Here is a 19,781-nt window from a genome sequence, read left to right on the forward strand (position 1 = left end):
GAGTGTCTTAGCAACGATGCTCAGCATCGCTAACAGAGCGCCTTCAGAAACTTAGCGGCAATTTATGCCAACAGCGATTTCCATCAGAAAACTCCCTCCCAGCGTGCCGGGCGGGCTTCGGCTCGGGCTGCAGCTCCGGCTCCTGCCCCGCGGGCGGAGCAGCTCTCTCAGCCTCACCGCCGCGGGCTCCTGGCGCTTCTGCTGCCCAGAGTGAGACGAGGAAAAAACCCACCCCAAACCACAGAGCTCAGGAGAACCAGCGGGCGACAGACGGCGTGTGCTGTCACGGATGAGCGCGGCAGTAGCGGCGGGACTCCCCACGCCGCCGCCGCCGGGACGGTGCGAGGGCGGCGGGGCAGCGGGACATGCTCAGTGCGCCCGGCGGGCTCCGCCTCCGCCTGACCCGGATACAGACGGCGCTGCCTCCCGGCCGCGAGCGTGGAGCCGGCCCGGCGCCGCCGCAGCAGCGGGAGCGGAGCGTCCCGGCCGTGCCATGGGATTGTGGTGACTGCCCGGCCCCGCCACCCGCCCGCCCCGCGGCCATGGCCCCCATGGGCATCCGCCTCTCGCCGCTCGGCATGGCCGTGTTCTGCCTGCTGGGGCTGGGCGTCCTCTACCACCTCTACTCCGGATTCCTGGCCGGCCGCTTCGCCTTCTTCATGCTGAGCGAGCCGGCGGCCGGCGGGCCCGAGACGCCCCACGTCTCTGCGCCCGGCGGCACCGTGGACCTGCGGGAGCTGCTGGCCGTGTCCGTGCTGGCCGCCGTCAGGGGCGGGGAGGAGGTGAAGCGGGTCCGCGAGGGGAACGTCCTCAACGCCAAGGCGAAGGGGAAGACGCGGGAGGGGGCCGAGGAGCAGCTGACCACCGGCGACCTCCTCTCCAACCGCAGGATGTTCTACCTGCTGAAGGGCGCCTTCCCCGCCGTGCAGGTGGGTGCCAGGCGCCCTCCGTGGGGCGGGGGCTGCCGCGGGCCCGGCGCTGGGATCCCGGCGCTGGGCTGCTCCGCACCGGCGCCTCTCCGGTCTGTAACCGCCGGCGGGAAGCGCTGCCCCCGTTTGCGCTTTTCCTTCCCCTCCCGCTGAAATTGTGGCAGTGCCGCCTCACGCTCGCTGCCGCGGGTGTTGGGTTGCAGGGGAAGGAGTTGGAGCGTGTTGCAAGCGAAGCCACGCGAGGTGAAACAGTATCGAACTCTACGGGCGCGGAGGGGTGGGGGAAACACCGGGTCTCGCTGTTGCGGATCGTGGGCGCTGTGGTTCAGGATGCAGGTAATTGCACAGCGAAAAATCCGCCTAGGGTCAAGATGCAGAGATTAGGAATGCCGTTGTTTGGTAGTTATCCTTCCTGCCGACACTTAGAGGGAGAGCGGGACGAGCAGCGACCGAGAATTCGAGGCTTTGGAACGTAGCGCTGCAGTAACCGAGTGTTTAGCACTCCTGGTTGTGGGGCAGCCGATAAGCACAGCTGTGTCAATACTGTGGATCACTGCCTACCTGAGCAAAATGAGTTTACTTTGCTTTCAGAGGTGTACACCCCTTCCTGGTCTCCTTCGCTTCTGAAATCTGGGTCTAACTCTTAAGGTCGCACCCTCATCTTTGAACTATACTTTGAGGATTTGGGGGGGGGGGGGGGGGGTTGTTGGCATTGTTTCTGCTTTCACTTCAGTCAATGGGAGCTTCTGTTATTTGACGAATTTTTAAATTCCTTAGGTTTTCGTGGCCATTTGAAATGGATAGAAAGCCTTAAATTTGGATCTCAGAGGTGGTGATCATATGCTTCTGGCTGGATGGGTTGAGAGAAAAAGTAGCTAAGTCTTGTTTTTGGTTATTAAGTTACTATTCAGTTTTCAGTAGCTGTTTTGAAAGTTCCACAGAAAAATGTGTAGATTTTGTTTGTTGGCCTTTTGGGGGGTTTTTGTTTGTTTGTTTTGGTGGGGCCTTAAAATTTTGTAATGAACTTACTGAATATGAAATCTAGAGGAAACAACAAATTCTTCTATGTTTGAAATAAACTTGAGATGTGACTAATCTTCCCCTACAGAAAGATTGTGCAGGTTCTGTTTTGAAGATTTTCTGGATTGTCTGTCAGTGACAAGGCACCTTCACAAGGCCCAGTGATAAAGGAAGAGAAAGTATTAGCTCCTGTTCTCTTGCATTATTCAGCGCCCTCAGAGACCTTGGCTTTACAGCTTAGCTGGCTTGAAACCTTTATGCTTTCTCTCCTTTCTCAGGTGGAGGGACTGAATTAATCTAGATGTAAGAGTTGCCTGTGCTTCTAGAGAAGGCTCGGAATTCAGTCTGGGCTTGAGGAACACAGTGAACTGTGTATTGCCTGATCTGTGGTCACATGTAAACTCTGCTCTGGAGCCTGGGATTCTTAGCAGTGGCAGTCTGACTCGTGCCTTTCTGGCAGAGGGTGCTAACTTTGAACATCTACTTTTAAAAAACTTTGGTACTCCCTTCTACATTTCTCACAGGTGATGTGTGATGCTAGTCCTTAAGAATAGATAGTACTTTCAAAAGCGCAGATGTGTTCTCAGTATAAAGGCAGTATAAAACTAAAAATGTGTGCATAGGTCTGTGGAACTGGAAAATACCAGGCATGTGTCTTTTCTTTTTCCCCACTCCTCCTTAAATTGAGTTTGAGCACTGAGAATGTCTAGGTTGAGTGTACTTGACAAATTTTTCAGGTGATCTGGACTTACTCAGTCTGGCAGATCAGCTGTGGCACATTAAGTATTCAAGGAACATGATGGGGATAATAACAGCTTATCTCATGTGGAGTTTAAAAAATACTCACTAAGCTGTACATATACTGATAAAGATGTATTCATAAACATTTGCCCAAATTAAAATAATAGCTTTCTTTTACTGCTGTATACATATAATGTGCTTCTCAGGTGTATCATCTCAATCTACTAATCCTTCAAGTGTAACTTCAGAGCAACCCATCTAAAACTGCAGCTCTTTTATAGAACAGACCTGCTGAGTTGTGGTGTGAATATAAGGATTATAGAGGATTTTCTGAGGCAGTAAAAAATTGTATAATGTAAGAAATATCCTACTTTATATCTGTAGTCTTATCCTCTTGTACAGAGTGACACTCCAGAATAAAAGATGCTGCTGAAGTCAAATAAGCCTCCTCTTCTCTCCTTCTGGAGAAGATGATGCTAATAAAAGCTATCAGACAAAAACTGCAGTAATTCCAAGAGTAAGCTTATGCAAAATGCTGATTTTCTCACATCCTGAAATTCTTGAGCTTAACAGGAGTGCCTCAGTGTTTAAATTGTTGCCAAATGCTGCAGCCAGGAAGAAGATGAACCAGCACAAAAACTAGGTGCTAAAATATGCCTGTAAAGCAAAGGAAATGGAGTTGTTCAGTCTGGACAAAAGGCTCCTGTGTGACATTACAGCAGCCTTTCAGTACCTGAAGGGAGCTGTGGGAGAGCTGGAGAGGAGCTTTGTACAAGGGCACGTGTTGACAGGACATGGGGGAATGGCTTTTCAACTGAATGAAGGCAGGTGTAGATTGGACATTAGGACAAAATTCTTTACTTGTGGGAGTCGTGAGGCGCTGAAGCAGGTTGCCCAGAGAAGTTGTGGATGACTGCTCCCTGGAATTGTTCAAGGTCAGGCGGACACGGCCTTGAGCAACCTGGTTTAGTGGAAGGTGTCCCAGCCTCTGGCACGGGGGTTAGAGTGAGATCTGGAAGGTACCTTGCAGCTCAAACCATTCTATTACTCTGTGATTCTTTAAGACTAACCTTGGCTTTGCAATGTTTCAAAGTAACCAGGGGGAAAAGTCATTCAGTTGAAATAAACTTAAGTCAGTGAGCAGTGTTGGATTCCCTGTTTTATGCTGCTGGACATAAAAAAGGAAAGCATGCAAACAGTCTTTCGGAAGCTGATCTGAGTCTCTTAAAGTGTGGTTATTAAGAGAAGATAGAAGAGTTAGGCTTTTCACTTGCAGAAGCTGAAATATATATGGAAAGTCTTATAATACTAAGAACTCGGATTTATAAAAGAAGCCCTTTCAAAATCTGAGGGGAGAAAAATCCCACAGAAAGTGTTTGCCTTTGTTCTCTTGAGTAAAGGTATTGTCTCTACAGGGGAAGAGGAACTCCACTGCTGACATCAGCTGCCTTGTTTGATATAAATAGATGCATTTGCATCAGTTCAGACTTCTTACCCTTGTTAGGTAAGACCAAAGAGGTGCATCTCAATTGTGTTTTATCACTGTGTAGATTCAGTTTAGATTTAGTGGTGGTGTTTTCTTATCCCTCAGAAATAAGCCTGAGAAAGTTAAGGGGCAAATCACTTACTGCTACCTTGGATATTACCCAATGTTGTCTAATTGCACTCAACATCCAGCAATGTCCTTATCTGGATGTTTTCTTAAAATGAAGTGTTGCAACTCTTGTGACAAGCAAGTCATCTCTTTCTCTTCGCTAGACTTGGGTCTGCATGTGTATTCCATGAAGCATCTTTGTACAGTTGATTTTAAAATATGTTTAATGCTAAAATATATGCATTGCTTTCTCTTGGTGAGGTTCTCAACTGCAGTTACAGGCTTGAGGTGTTACCGCTCCTGCATTACCAATATGTTGTCCTCATTCATTTGTCATGCTAAGAGCGAGTTAAGGCTCTGATCCAGCTGTAATCATCCCCTCTGCTGCTTTCATTTTTTATTTATTTATTCTGTTTATCTTTTTCTGAGTTACTTATTTCCTTGTTGGTTCTCCTTGCAGCCTTATTTATTCTTGTGCTGGCACAGTGGTGCTGTGATAAGGAAGGTGGGAATTAGGTGAGGAGATAAAGGAGATGCTTGACCCAGCCCTCCTGCTAGGATGGGAGTGGACTGGGGAAGCATTCTTTCTAAATTCATTGATAGACTAGCCAGAAATCTTCTGCTCAGAAGAGCTTCTGTGAAGAAATTCTCATTATACCAGGGTTTTAGCAGCATTACCTGCTAAAAGATCCCTCTCACCATCATGCCATAGGATCTTACTCTTTTAATGTGCCCTGTCCAGGAATCAATGTCAGGATCTTGATAACTGATTGTAGCCCAAGTAAAAATTGAAAATAAAAGTTATCTAAAAGAAAGGTTTTTTAGGAATACCCTGGAATACCCACAACAGCCCATCTCCAGCACATCTGAAGGAGCAGCCCTGCTTGATCACAAAGGCAGGAATGATTGACAGACTGTTCCTTAAACTTGCACTTTGACCAGATTACCTCTTGTCCTCTAACTGAAAAAGGCAATTTTAAAGTGACCCACACAGTTCTGCTGTTTCCCTGCTGTGTTATACTAGAGTTATTTTCACAGGATGAAGATTTCAGTCTTACTGGTCAGATTGTATTCTGCCCTACATTCTCATTTTGAGCTGCTTTTGCCTATTTTTGTTCTAGAGTTGCACCAGCTATATCTTTTGTTTTCTAGTGTAAATACTGATTAGCATTTCATCTTGTTTGCACCTCTTTTTAATAATGTGAATGTGGTGGAAATCAAGTCGTCTTCTGTCCCAGTCTTTCTCTTTGAGCATCTTTTTATGAGTCTTGCCACTGTTCTGAATCCAAATATTCTTATGTCTCTTTCCCAGTTAAGACTGATGATAAATAACATTTCAAGCTTATGCATGGTAATGATAGAATCAGGGTTTGAAATGAAACTTTAAGAACATGTCAGTTTTACTTTGATTTTTCTTCGAAATTAGTCTGACTTCTGAAGATTAATGACTCCAAGCATTCCTTTTTTTATCAGACTATCTGAAGTACTGTCTAGGTTTAAACTCACTGTTTACAAGCTTCAGACCACAGTGCCAACTACCATACCTAAAAAACTGGAATTTCATCTGAGATGGCAAGCTCTGCAACTGATGCTGATTGTGTGAAAGGTAGATATGTTAAAGAAGTAGGTTTAAAAAAGATAATAGTACTTAAACTTCAGAGGTGTTGCACTTTAGTGAGTAGGTTTAGTAATTTGTCTTTTCATGTTGTGAGATTAGCCTCCTCAGGTCCTAGGACTTTTATTAAAATTAATGTTCTTCTGACCTGGATGATCTTTGCACCTGCCAGTGGGTTTCCAAGTAAAACAAGAAGTGTGAATGTTAATCTGAAATCTCAGTAACAGGTGTTTTCTGGAGATGCGTCTCCTAACATGGGTTCCAAATGATGCCAGATGACTTATGCCCACTGTCTCTGCATAAAAATTAAGTTAAAGACTGTAACTTCATGCTAATGAATTCTGTGATTATCTTTTCAGAGGCAATTACAAGTAGTTCATTTGGCTTGTTTGTACACTGTGGGTGTTCAATCTATCAGCTGAGCATCTGGAGGGTTGAATTTCTTACTGTAGCCACTCACAAACAGTGGACTTTTTTGGGTGTTATCTATTTTTTGGGTAGATTTCTAATCTGTCCTTATTTGGATGTTTTCTTAAAATGAGGTGTTGCAACTCTTGTGACAAGCAAGTCATCTCTTCCTCTTTACTAAACTTGGGTCTGTATAAAACTGTAATGAAGAATTTTGCCATCTACTGAAACTATTTGTGTGAGCTAATGAGCAAGTGGCTTTATTTTCCTGGTCTAAAATTCTAGTTGTTTCTGCAGATTACTGATGGAAACAGTGAATCCTGTGATCTGTGCTGATTCCCTCAATTCCGCTTTTGTTGTTTTAACGAACCTCTATTCATTGTAAGTCGGCAGAAGCAGAGTTGTCACTGGATATGGCTTTAAAATTTGTTAAATCCTGTTTGTTTCAGTCTGCTTCCTGCTGGCTTAATGGCTGAAGTCACCCAATGAGTTTTGATAAGCATTAATTGAGCTTCTGGACTTTTAGGCTTGTCCAGATTCTTCTTTGCATATTCTGTCATCTTGTTCCTGCATTAAGTGACTTTTTGTTGCTAAAATAAACAAAGATATAGTTGATGGTAGAGGAGAACCTCTGTCTGCCTTGACTTGAAAAAGGCATGTGTCCTTTTTCAGTGTTGGGGTATAATTATAGAAATACTTGTTGTTTTCTGATCAAATGGATGGCAACATGAGACCAGTGGGTTTTATACCTCTTCTTATTTTATACATTTGTACACATTTAAATACAAATATGCTTTATAGTTTAAAACTTAATTAAAGTTAGGACTTTAAATTCTCTCTTTTCTTAACAAAATCTGCCTTGCTAAAACTCTGTGTAAATTGAACCTTGGCTAGAGGAACGTTTTTGAAAGGCATGAAGATCACCTGAAAAGCTTATTTTTCCTTTCTAATATGTTGTGGTAATCTAAGGAGGAAAAGAACCTTTTCAAAAGCAAGCAGCTGACTTTAAAAATGTCAGGGTATTGAATAAAATCAAGGGTTTTGTTTTGTTTTTTAAACTGTGCTGGTAAGGCTACTATTCAAAAATTTTAAGCTTAAAGGCATTTTAAATTTAAAAAAAGTGGTACTTTGGTTTCCCAGTTTGCATTCTTTTTTGGAGTTAAGTAACCTAAGCTTTCAAGAAGCAGCTTTCATTCGCAGTGAAGAACTGCTATTCACCACTCCCAAATTCAAAAGCCGGAAGGGAGGAATCATGAATGGTGCTGGATGCTGGTGTGCTAAGTCTTGGTGTGATCTTGGTGTGAATGCACACCCCTCCCTTTGTAACAGATTCTAGAGCCTCATTTTGTAGCCAGGGTAGGTTAGATATTTTCCTCAGATACTGGGAATAATGGTGCTTTGAGTGCTTTTTGCTCTCCTGGATGGTGTTCTTCTGTTGAGCATATTTATTTGTCCTGACTTGTCGAGTGGGTGTTCACATTCAGAGGTTTTGGCATCTGATTCCTTCATGCGACTTGTGTATGTAGAGATGCTGTGAGAAGCTGAGACAGCTTTCACCTCTGATACATTTGAGGAGAAAAACAGAGAAGTGGAGCCAATGGAGGTAAAGCTGTCGGTCTTGTAGCGCAGTGAGTACAGGGTTGCCTTTGGTGCAGTGCAGCAGCAGTGGTTGAGGGGGTCTCTAAATGGGGGAAATTCCAAAGACTGCTGGGCGAACCACTCTCCTCCAAGTTCAGACATCTCTGAAGCGCAGTCAAATAAGAGCAAATCAATTACAGACCCATGCAGCTACCTCGTAGGTCAGTATACCTTCCAAGGTGTGTAGCTGGGGGTATAATGGAGTCATAAAATGACTTGTCTTGGATGGGACCTTAGAGGTCATCTTGTTCCAACTATCCTGTGGTGGGCAGGCACGCCTTCCACTAGACCAGGTTGCTCAAAGCCCCATCCAGAGGGATGAGGCATCCACAACTTCTCTAAGCAACCTGTTCCAGTGCCTCACCACCCTCACAGTAAAGAATTTCTTCCTAAAATCTAAGCCAAATCTCTCCTCTTTTAGTTTAAAACTATTTCCTCTTGTCCTATCCCTATCTGCCCATGTAAAAAGCTATTTTCCCTCTTTTTAGCTGGAAGGCTGCCTTAAGGTCTCTCAGGAGCCTTCTCTCTCTTCCAAGCTGAATAAACCCAGCTCTGTCTTCATAGGAGAGGTGTTCATCCCTCTCATCATCATTGTGGTCCTTCTCTGGACCCACTCTAGCAGGTCCACATCATTATTGTTCTGAGGACTCCATACCTGGTTGCAGCACTCCAGATGGGGTCTCACCAGGGCAGAGGAGAGGAAAAGAATCATTTCCCTGCACCTGCTGGCCATGCTGCTTTTTTGATGCATCCCAGAAAGTAGTTGATTGGGCTTTATCATGGATTTGTGAGCACGAATCTCTGTTTTGCTGCTCTCAGTTCCCCCAGTCTGTACTCATGCCTGGGATTACCCCAAACTAGGTGCAGCATCTTTCACTTGGACTTGTTGAACTTAATGAGGTTTTTGTGAGCCAGCTTCTCAGGTTTATCCAGGTCCCTCAGGAGTATCCCTTCCTTCTTCTGTGTCAAGTGTACTGCTTGGCTTCATGTCGTCTGCAAACTTGCTCAGGGTTCATTTGATCTTACTGTTGTCATTGATGAAAATATAAAAGAACACTAGTCCCAAAAATGGAGCCTTGGGGGAGACCATTACTGGCCTCCATGTGGACATATAAGCTGTTGACCCCAACTTCTTGGCTGTGTCCATCCATCCAGTTCCTTGCCCACTGAATCCATGTCTCTCCAATTTGGAGATAATGGAGATAATAATGATCAAAGGCCCTACAGAAATCTAGGTAGGTGACACCAGTTGGTCTTGGCATCCTTATCAATTGTTGCATTCACTCTCTCTAGAAGGCCACCAGACTGGACAGACATGAACATGAACTCTGTGGTTGCTCTAGACATTAGTACAGAAGGTATATGTAATTATAAAGTATCTTCCACCGTCCACAGATGACATCTGTGAGTCACTCAGAAAGAAGGTGTTGAAATCACGGTTGGCTTATTGTTTGCAAATGTTTGCATTTACTTTTGAATCTCCACTTCTTTCCTCCATCTCATGTCAGGTGGATACAGGTGGCAAAGTTGAGACTTGGACATACGTAATGCTTACACGACACAATCACTGGTGAAGTGGCTGTGTAGGTCATGCAGCATCAGTTCACCAACAAAACAGAAAAACAAGCACCTATTAATGTTTCACTAATGTTCCCCTGTGCACACTCCAGGCTTGCAGGCCTCCAGGCTTTTCATTTCCTTGGTCCCAATCAAATCAATAGACTTATCCACTGAGTCACAGAATCAAAGAATAATTTGGATTGGAAGAGACCTTCAAAGGCCATCTAGTCCAACATCCTTGCAATGAGCTGAGACATCTTCAACTCTATCAGGTGGCTCAGAGCCCCATCCAGCTTGACCTGGAACACTCGAGGGATAGGGCATCTACTACCTCTCTGAGCAACCTGTTCCTATCTCTGTTTTTGAAAGATAATACCCAGGATACTCTTATGTTCACATTCTGACTGGTAAATGTTTACTTTTCTTGTTACCTGTACTCTGTGGAAGGGGGTTGTTTTGTTTTTTGTTTTGTTTGGGTGTGGGGGGTTTTTTTGGTGTTGGTTTTTTTTTTTTCAGTTTGAGTTGCTTATTTGGTGTTTTCATAATACAGCTCTGACAATTTTTGTATTGTTCTTATTTTCTAATGAAAGAGCACTACGATTTGGATTTCAGAGGACATAATTCTCCCATGGGGTTATTGATACTCTCAGGAATAAAGTGCTGTGCTGCCTCATATTTTTCAAGATACTGGATTATTTGTATATTAAAATATAAAATAAGTATTGAGCTGAAGAAGTATGAAGAAAAGCATTGCATTTTCATGTATTGATGTCTAATTTGAAGTATTTGAACAGAAGCTTCTATTTTGGAGGGGGAGGTGTGTTTGCATGAATTTTTCCACTTTAACTTACCTTTGATGGGTGAATTCAAAGGCAAAACTACAGTTGTGTTCCAGTCTTTCAGACCAGGAAAAAGCCTGAAGTTGTGCACCATGCCAGGGACAGCTAGCCAGTATTCAAGTAGGTTTTTTGGGTGATGAGCTGCCACAAAGGCAGCATGAAGTGTTGGTAGGGACTAAACCAGCACAGGACAAAGAGCCACTGTGAGGTTCCCTGAAGTGGTCAGGAGTGCTGGCTGTTCAGAGCACGGCATTTATCCACGCAAGTTTGTGGTACACGGTGTGTTCCAGTCAGATCAGCAGGTCTGTGTTCCAATCACCAGTGTGCCCAACAGGAGTGTTCTCTGTGCAGAGGTTTCCAAAGGCTGGAAACACCTGGGACTGATGCTGGTATTGGTGTTGGACCTCTGCTGCTGGCTCCCTTGAGCAGCATCCCTCATTTGTTATGGAATTCCTGCACCCTACAGGCTTGTTTTGGGGAAGCTCTGTACTGGTGAGATTCAGCCAGACTGCCTTGTTCATGAAATAATGGGGTTTTTTTGTTGTTGTTTTTTTTTTTTTTGGTTTTTTTTTTTTGGGGGGGGGGGGGGGGTGGTTGTTTTGGTTTTTTTCCCTTTTTTAGCAGTATTCCATACACTGATTTACGTATCTTTTATTAGATCTCTGTGTTTGATGCAGTTCTTTGTGAGGAGGACTTTTCCTTCAAGCATAACTGGGGAAGATTGCCAAAATGTAGTTAACCTTCATGTCAGTGCTCAGCTTCCAGAACTTCCCCAGATGGGCTTTTACACCTTACAGCTCTTAGGCAATTAACCCCAGAGCATCTTGCTGAAATAAGGTCAAGTGCCTGAAATATTTGGCCTTGTGATTGTCTTTCTACCATAGCTACTCCTAATTTGTGAGTTAAGATTTGGGATTGCAGTGAACTACATATCCATATTGCTTGAGAAAAGTTTAGTGTAAGGTCATGGCCTCTGGAGGCTGCCAGCAAATGAGAATGAGAAATAGGAACATGGAATTAACACATAGGCATGTTTTCCAGGTATATTCTCCTTCATTATCAAAAAAAAGAAAACAGGAGGAATAAAAGAAGTTTTAAGTGTTGGTGAGCCTCTCTCAGGCAGCTATTCAGCCAAAACTCCGCTTGGGATTTTGTTTTTGTTTTTTGTTTATTTTCTCCAGATGTCTATGCAACCTGATCACTTTCCCAGTTTTTTTCTAGTGGAATAATCATGTCTGTTGAGGGAGACTCCTAAGAAGCAGTATAAATGCTGCAGTGTCACAGCCACTGGTGCAAAACCTGAGCTAGTAGGCGGTGTTTCTCTGAAAACAGTACCTTTCAGATAGTTTCAGCCTTTACATTCTAGTGTACTGTAACAACAGGTTTAACAAGATATTCTTCCTTTTGAGCATTGGCTCCAACTCTTTAACTTATTGGAGGCCCCTTTCTTCTGTTGAGGAAATGGTTTTTTTATGATGGTATGTCGTGTGCTGTAGTGGAACTTAGACTGCCCAGGGGCTATGTTGAGACTGCCAAGTCTGTGGAACTACTCATCTTGACTTTGCAGGACTGTTTTCCCTAGGGGAAAACGCAATCATCAGGTTTATTGTATAGTGACAGATGTTTAATTTGTAGTCACGGCAACTTCAAGAGCTCCATGTTTGGCATATAATGCTTCAAATACTGGTTTTACGTGAGAAACAGCTAAGATGTATGGCTGGAGTTGCTGCAGTTCTGCTTCCTTTTTCTTTTTGAGCTTTCTGGAGAAAACGGCCCTTAACTCTTGGCTAATACCCTGTTACAACTGAGGTGTGGTGCCTTTTCTTGTCACGATGTGAGTTATGTAAAAATCCTGCTCATATGAGGTCTGTCACATTCAAATGTAGTCTGATAGCTCTATCATTTTCATTGTCTTTCCATGTCGGTTGCTGGGACAACTGCATCTCTGGCCATCCAAAAATATTTTGCTACTGCAGTCACAAGGACATTGTGTTGGGTTTAGCAGAGTGTTACTCCATTCAACAGATTGGTGCTGTGTGCTCTGCTGCCAGACTCTGCTCGATGTACTGAAATGCCCCCTGGTGTGGAGTAAAGTTCATTAAGCTGGGAGCAGGTGACAATAGGCTTAAATGTGACTTTTGACTGCTGTTAATAAATGTTCTTCATGGGCCCTCTTAGGACCTTACCCCAACCTACCCTAAAAATGGTCTGATAGTTGTGTAGTGGTTAAATTCAATTGAGCTGCTTAAATTTCTAGTTGCAACTCAATGCCTGCAGCAGGAATATATATACTAAGGCTTCTTCTTGTCCAAGTCATGCACAGTCTGCACAATATCTGGTATATCTCTACATTTCCATGTGCTTCTACTAGTCTGTATAAACTGAATTTTAGACCCCCGACTGTCTGTGTACTGTATGACTCTCCAGAGTCAAATGTTCTGCCTGTAGTACTTGAAGCAACTGCATTTAAATATTGATTTTAAAAAGTGCAGTTCATACTGTGGGAATGTTCAGCAGGGAGAGCTGCAGCCAAAGCAACAGTGTCCAGCTGTGGTGCAGTTCACAGTAAAATTCTGGATTGTGGTTTTGCATTGCTTGTCACATGACTGTGAGTTGCTTAAGAAGTGACTAATTCCTGCATTTCGGGTGAAAGAAGAAAGAAAAAATGTGAGCAAACCTGCAGTTTTCCCAAGTGCCGCAGTTACTGTATCTGATATGTTAATGCAGCTACTTTTGTTGTCTCACCACAGATAAATTCTGAGGAGCGTGTTGATACAGCTGATCAGGAGACAGTCTCCTGGGATCACAGTATTCCTGAAGACATAAAGCAAAAAATACAGCCTAAAGAGGTGCCAGCAGAAAGTGTCACTGTCTGGATCGATCCATTAGATGCTACACAAGAATACACAGGTAGCTGATTCTTGTTGACAAATCATGTGTGTAATTCTGATGCTTGCCTTTTACACTGGAGACTAGATAGTATTTAAAAGGACATCTCTTGTTAAAGTGTCTTATGTCAAAGCTAACATGACTTAATTGAACAAATTGTATAATGAAATCTGTGTAGTTCTCAAATTGCAACATTTACTTTTATATATTCCAACCCTGAAATTACTTTGGTATCCTTGCAACTAAGTAATTGCTATAATAAATGGTAACTGTCAGTTATGGATTGTACTGGAATTATGTTTTTCTTAATTTCAGTCATTACTGTGGCACCTCTAAGTATCTTAGATTTTTGGTTTTCTTTATTTAAAGGGAATACTAAGTAAATATCCTATTTAACTTGATATAAGAATTTTTTTGTTGTAATTTTTCAGAAAAGCATGCATAATTCAGTCTTCCCCCTTTTCAAACATTTTAGGATGTCACATAAGCAGCTGAAGGCAATCCAACTAAAATTCTTGCTGATAAGTACTAAGGAACAAGTAGAGAAATGTTTTGTCTGGGGGTTTTTTTGTGATTATGTAATTGATGCAATTATCCTTTCCAGTGGATGTTCTTTGGTTATTGAATTACCATTTTTGAACCAATAAAGGATAGGAGGTGAGGCAGAGAAGGAAGAATGCAGGGGCACAGATTTCCATGAAAACGTGTTGCATAAGACACAGCTGTTAGCATTAGATCTGGTAGGAGTATAGGTTACATCTACTGAACTAGAAAAATTGCCGTAAAGGTGAAAAGTCTTCAAAGTCTTTTGAAAACTGTAAGGTTATTTGAAGATACATCATAGTTAGATAACTGCAAGAGGCAGAATGTAAACTAGTCTTCAGGGAATAATCTGGATAATCTCCTGTCTGTTTTCCTTCTGTGTACCTGGCATCTGATTGTAAACTTGCTCACTTTCTTGTTTTGCCCACAGAGGATCTTCGACAGTATGTCACGACAATGGTTTGTGTGGCTGTAAATGGTAAACCAGTAATAGGCGTGATACACAAGCCCTTCTCATCATACACAGGTACCTTCATGCCTTCACGTATTTCCATCATAGTCAGTCACAGTATTAATTAAAATTTGAGGTTTGAGAGAACATCCATAGGTTTAAATGAGAAAATAGTACCCGCAGCAAAAGGACACTGCAGCAGACCACACAGTTAGAGCTGTGGATGTGTTCTGTGCTATAAAACCACAAAGGAAGGTTTGTTTAAAACAAAAACGATGCATTTACAACAAACTAGCTGAAAATATTTTTAAGGGCTAAGATCCTTTTGGTTAGAGTGCTTATAGGAAACAAAAAAAAAAGTTAAACCTACAAATACTGACCAGTTTCATGTGTGCTTTTAGTCTTCAGCAAAAAAGAATACTTTGCTCATTTAGTAGAATAACTTGGGCCTGTGATAATATATCCAGGAGCTGCTGTTTATTTGGTGTGAATAAAAAAAGATTGAATAAAGATGTTAATGGCAACTGTTTATATGTAACAGGCAAGACTGTCTAGCATAGCCTTATTCATTATCTGACATGCTTTTAATGTCACAGCTGTGAAGTAATTAATTCTTTAGTATTAATGATGTATCAGCGAACATTGCTGCAAGTTTGGCAATCTGCATGCACTTCTGAAAACTTCAGAATAGTTTAAGTATTCATGTCTTACTGTGTATTTAAAACAGATATTTCTGTTTACATTTTCCCTTAGGCAATACTGACCTCTAGAGTTCTGAAGTTTTGCAGTAGCTCTGGCACAAAAGTCTGAATAAATGCATTTTGTATTTGTTGTCCTTTTTTGGCCCACTGAACACTCAACATTTTGTGCTAAATATTTTGCTGTCTATAAATTTGAATTTAATTACCAGTCACTTAAGTATGTGCTATATTCCAATATGCTTCAAGAATTTTGGAGACTTTGGAACATATTTTTTTAGGTATCTATCTGAAGAAATGGGTTTTTAGCATTGTAATGTTGAGAATTTATCTGCTTTGATAATAGTGAGGTGTGCAATGTTCAGACATGGAATCAGATAAGATGCAATGATTTCTGTCATTCTGTGTGACAAGTGTTCATTTTCCAAGCTGGAAATACTGATATGTTTTGTGTCAGATTGTTCCTAATACTAGCACACAAATACAAAGCAATAAAGGGCAGTCAGCATTGTTATTACACAGAGCTCAGTCTGTTGCCAAACATTCTGGCTCTCTACTGAGCTGAAATTGTTGGGTAGTTTACTAAGTAAATGTCAGATTAATGGTTCGGGGATGCCACCTACCAAGCTTGGCTTTAAACTTCATGATGAAACAAGTGGGAAGTCATGGATTCTAAATTCAGTTCTCTGAAATACAACATCAAATGTTTTTCTTTGCAGCACTATCCTCCTGAGCTATTTCCTTCTTTAGCATTATTATCCTTCTGAACAAGATGACTCCATAGCATTTTTGGTATCTGCTTTAAAGTGTAGTAGGGCTTTTTTGTTCTTACATAAAAACATTGTCTGAGGAAATACTGGATGTATTTCTGACTAGGAGCTATCTTTTTAACTTGGGTGGCTTTCCAATTGCAAATTCTAAAAATTAATTACTTGTGATTTTTTTTTTTTTTTCGCCCTCTTATTCTGGTTTTTTTTGGAAGTATAACACAAGGACAGTCAGGCTTGGGATAATGCCATGTGCACCAATGTGTGTGTGGCCTCTTTCTGTTCCCTTGTGTGCCCATGTGGGTATGCACCCCATCCTCTGCCAGGCCTAACTTTCTCTTTTACAGTAGTAAGAGGTATTAAGTCAGAGGTATCAATTACATATTGTCTGATAAGTACCCTTTTATTCCCACATTTAACAGAGATTGTCTTTTGTAAATCTTAGTAGAATTTTTGTTTCTCTTGTAGCTTGGGCAATGGTGGATGGCGGGTCAAATGTAAAAGCTCGATCCTCCTACAATGAGAAGACTCCAAGGATTATTGTGTCCCGCTCCCACGCAGGAAAAGTTGAGCAGGTTGCACGGCAGACATTTGGAAATAAAACTGTGATAATCCCCGCTGGTGGAGCAGGTTTGGTTCTTTAATCATCCTATCCATTTTATTGCTTCTGAGTGTTTTAATGTTGTAGCTGTTACTAGACAAAAGGATGTACTGTGCTATCTTCTCTTTTTACTCTTGCCTTTTGATCTTCACATCACTGAAAGCAAACACTTTTCAATAGGGACAAAGTTTTCCTGTATTTAGGAACCTACATGCAAACTTGGTTCAGAGTTCAGGCTGTTGACAAGTCAGTATGTTACTGAATCTAAGCCTGGGCCAGCAATGTTGTTGTGGTTCTTTCAGTGAAACACACTGATGTAGGTTCATGGAAGGCACTGATGCCTCAGTGGGAGAAAAAGGATTATGTGACCACAGGCACAATCACGGAAGAGAATCTGTTGGTTGTTAGCTGTTAGTATGCTTGATATAAAAAAAATTAAATAAAGGCCATTAAAGCTTGATACTGTTTATTGCATTTATGTCAAAAGAGAATTAATATCACTAGGGTCCATTTTTATCTGCCTCATACTCAATTTAAACAAGTTTTTGAAGACTTTTTACTTATGCGTTGGCCTTGTGCATGTTACTGACAGAACATAAATGGGAGGCACTAGTGTGAACAAGAGCAGTTTTAAAGTCTCATAAAAGCCACACGAAATTTATTTTTACGGAAATGTATCTTTGTCTTTAATGCAAAAAGCCAGAGTTCCCTTACAGATTGTTCAGTCAAGAAGGTCTTGCGTTACTTCTTGATGATGACTCTAAATGATGAAGAAAATGAAACTTTAACTAATTATAGCAGGTCTTGTCCAGGGCTTGACTTTTAAGAAGATGAAGAAATGAACAGATTAATGAAACAAGAATATTGGTCAAAGAGTTGAAAAATTGAAAAAATTCCATAAAAGAACGCTGTTTTGAACGATTACTTTGTACTGCATAATGAATAATAAAGGGGAAAGCCCTGGGTTGATTTGCTTTATTAAAGAGTGGTGTATGCATCTTCCTTCTGTTACAATAAAAAGACAGGGAGGAAAAAGATAGACCTGAGCATGATACAGGGATTGAGAAGTGAATGAGTAAACGTAAGAGCAGAACTATATTTGAGTTTCTAGTCTTGTTCTTCTAACGTGTTTTGACAGGAAAGCTTGGTTTAATTTTTTTTTTTTTTAACCTCTGCCCATTTATTCTAGGTTATAAAGTGTTGGCCCTCCTTGATGTGCCTGAAAAGAATCAAGAAGAAGCTGACGTGTATATCCATGTCACCTACATTAAGAAGTGGGACATATGTGCTGGAAATGCAGTGTTGAGAGCGTTGGGTGGCCATATGACTACCCTGACTGGTGAAGAAATTAGTTACACTGGCTCAGATGGCAATGAAGGAGGACTTATAGCCAGTATCAACATGAACCATAAAGCACTAATTGAAAAACTTCCAGATCTGGAAAAAACATCACACAAATAAGCATGACTGATGGAGAAGTACAACTTGTGCTTTTGTAGCCTCCAGATGCTCTGTCTGAAGAAGCAGTGTGAAAACGTGCTGGAAAAGAAGCACAGCAAAGCAGTTTGGTGTGGGTTTGGGGACTATATCTTGCATTGGGTTTTGTCAGTGGTGGTATTTAAAAAGAATAAAATAATAGTAATTGGAAGTAGGAAGGGGACCGATGGTCTCACACATCAGTTTCCATGATTTATTTTTTTCAGACTGTTTTCATGCAGTTCTTATACTCAAGGTGCATTTACCATATATATTGGTGAACATAGATGAATTAAAGAAAAATCCAATTTTTTTTTATAAGTAACCTAAATATTTCTCACAGGAATTTCTCGAAACCTTTTACATCTTACTGTAGTTTTAGTGATTCCATAATAAATTAGGTAGGAAAAAAAGCTTGATTTGTATAGGCATCTGATAACTCTAAGCGTTTTATCAGGAATCATGACCTCATATTTTATATCCCCTGAATGGAAAGCACAAGAAGGTTGATTCAAATCTTTATGCAGCAACAGTTTATCTTTGACAGTGTGGCACTCTCTGCTTTTTAAGAGGAAAAAAAAATGTGCTGTACTATTTTTGACTTCTTTCCTGAAGATGTAAACCAGTTTTAGTTCAGGTGGGTTGTGAATATCAGTGTTTTATTAATCAGTGTAATTATTTCCTTATACCTTTTTAAAGGAAGGCAGCGTTTCCTTGTATAGTTTTTAGCAGTTACTTCTTGTCCTTTATTTCTGCAAACAGTGTTGAAGATGCATGCTAGATTATTCTCTAATGTAGGACTTGTTCATCATGTGGTGTTTGTGCCTATAGAAGCAGCTTCGTCCTTCAGTACCTATTGTTTTGTTTGTTTGGGTTTTCTTTCCATTGGCCAGAGTAATAGGGAATGAGTTTTACAGAAATAGTAGGTTGACTGGTTATTTCCATTTCCAACACAAGTTATAAACCAGCACTTTTTCTACAACTCCAGGAACAGCTTTGTCTTTTTAGCTCACAGCAGACTCTTTCCTGCAGAAAGCTCTTCAGCCATTCCAAACAATTTGTGCTTATTTGATTTGTTGTAATTTACAGAGAGAGGAGAGACCATTTGAACTTGAATGTGCTTGAGCAATTTTGAAGAACGTGTGGCATTTGAAGTACAGCAGGGTCTGCAATACTTTACTGAAAAATGTGCTTTGCAATCCAGTACATACAGAACGCGGATCCTTTGATATCAAATGACAATTTATTGTACCTCTAAAATATGTGGACGTCTGTCTCCAGACCTGTAAGCATCTGCATTGTTGTTCTCCGCATCCACCTGAAAGGTTTCAGGAGGTTAAAATGTACATGTTACTTGAATTACCAGAAAATAAGCTGCCCATCTCTCCTCAAGAATGCTAAAATTCTTCGTTAATATAGATAGTTTCTCTTGTTTGGTGTAGGCTTAGGCTGCTTGATCCAAACCCTTAATTCTTTAATTTTAACTTTTCATATTGTTAATGAGAACTGCTGTATTGTTTAAAAAGAGGTTTTTCTCCTTAGGTCAGTAGTGGAGAATGTTTAGATACTGCTTTCAACTTCTAGCTTAAGTTTACATTTCCAAAAGATGTTACATAACTACAGATACAGACTTTTATTTCTTAAACTTAGTGGCAAAGGCAACTGAAGCTTAGTTCTACGACCTTTTTGGTACAGGTAGTTTTTGGAGAATTTTTTTTCCAACACAGACACTATTGCTGCTCTTTGAAAATAACTTTTACAGGTGTAGATAATACACAAAGGAATTTTACTGTCAATTCTTAAATTTAAGAAACTGCTATATGCTGTGATAAAGGAGTGATCATTCCCTTTTTAAAAAGGATCTGATCTATTTCAAAAAGTTGTTGAGCTTCCAAACTTCAGTGAAGAATAAAAAAACATTTATCAAGTATTTAACATTTTACAAGAAGACTGCAGCTTTTTAAGGCTGATTTAAATGTCTTAAAGTCTAATTTAATTAAAAAAACCTGTTT

The 19,781-nt window shown here is 41.2% G+C and overlaps 1 protein-coding gene across 1 annotated transcript; it reads left to right on the forward strand.

Annotated features, from left to right (window-relative positions):
* Positions 1-440: 440 nt before the first annotated feature.
* BPNT2 (3'(2'), 5'-bisphosphate nucleotidase 2) lies at positions 441-17,967 on the forward strand. The gene is made up of 5 exons (XM_040066581.1): positions 441-929; positions 13,095-13,254; positions 14,207-14,302; positions 16,161-16,322; positions 17,483-17,967. The coding sequence occupies exons 1-5, from the start codon at positions 543-545 to the stop codon at positions 17,752-17,754; spliced, it is 1,077 nt and encodes a 358-aa protein (XP_039922515.1). The 5' UTR covers positions 441-542; the 3' UTR covers positions 17,755-17,967.
* Positions 17,968-19,781: the final 1,814 nt, after the last annotated feature.

The sequence above is a fragment of the Hirundo rustica genome, chromosome 1, assembly GCF_015227805.2.
Source record: "Hirundo rustica isolate bHirRus1 chromosome 1, bHirRus1.pri.v3, whole genome shotgun sequence".
Taxonomy (NCBI): domain Eukaryota; kingdom Metazoa; phylum Chordata; class Aves; order Passeriformes; family Hirundinidae; genus Hirundo; species Hirundo rustica.

Excerpts from the sequence above, each read along its gene's own strand:
- BPNT2 (XM_040066581.1), top strand. The coding sequence starts at position 543 with ATGGCCCCCATGGGCATCCGCCTCTCGCCGCTCGGCATGGCCGTGTTC. Across the intron at positions 930-13,094 it reads GCGCCTTCCCCGCCGTGCAG|ATAAATTCTGAGGAGCGTGT; the intron begins GTGGGTGCCAGG and ends GTCTCACCACAG. Across the intron at positions 14,303-16,160 it reads GCCCTTCTCATCATACACAG|CTTGGGCAATGGTGGATGGC; the intron begins GTACCTTCATGC and ends TTTCTCTTGTAG.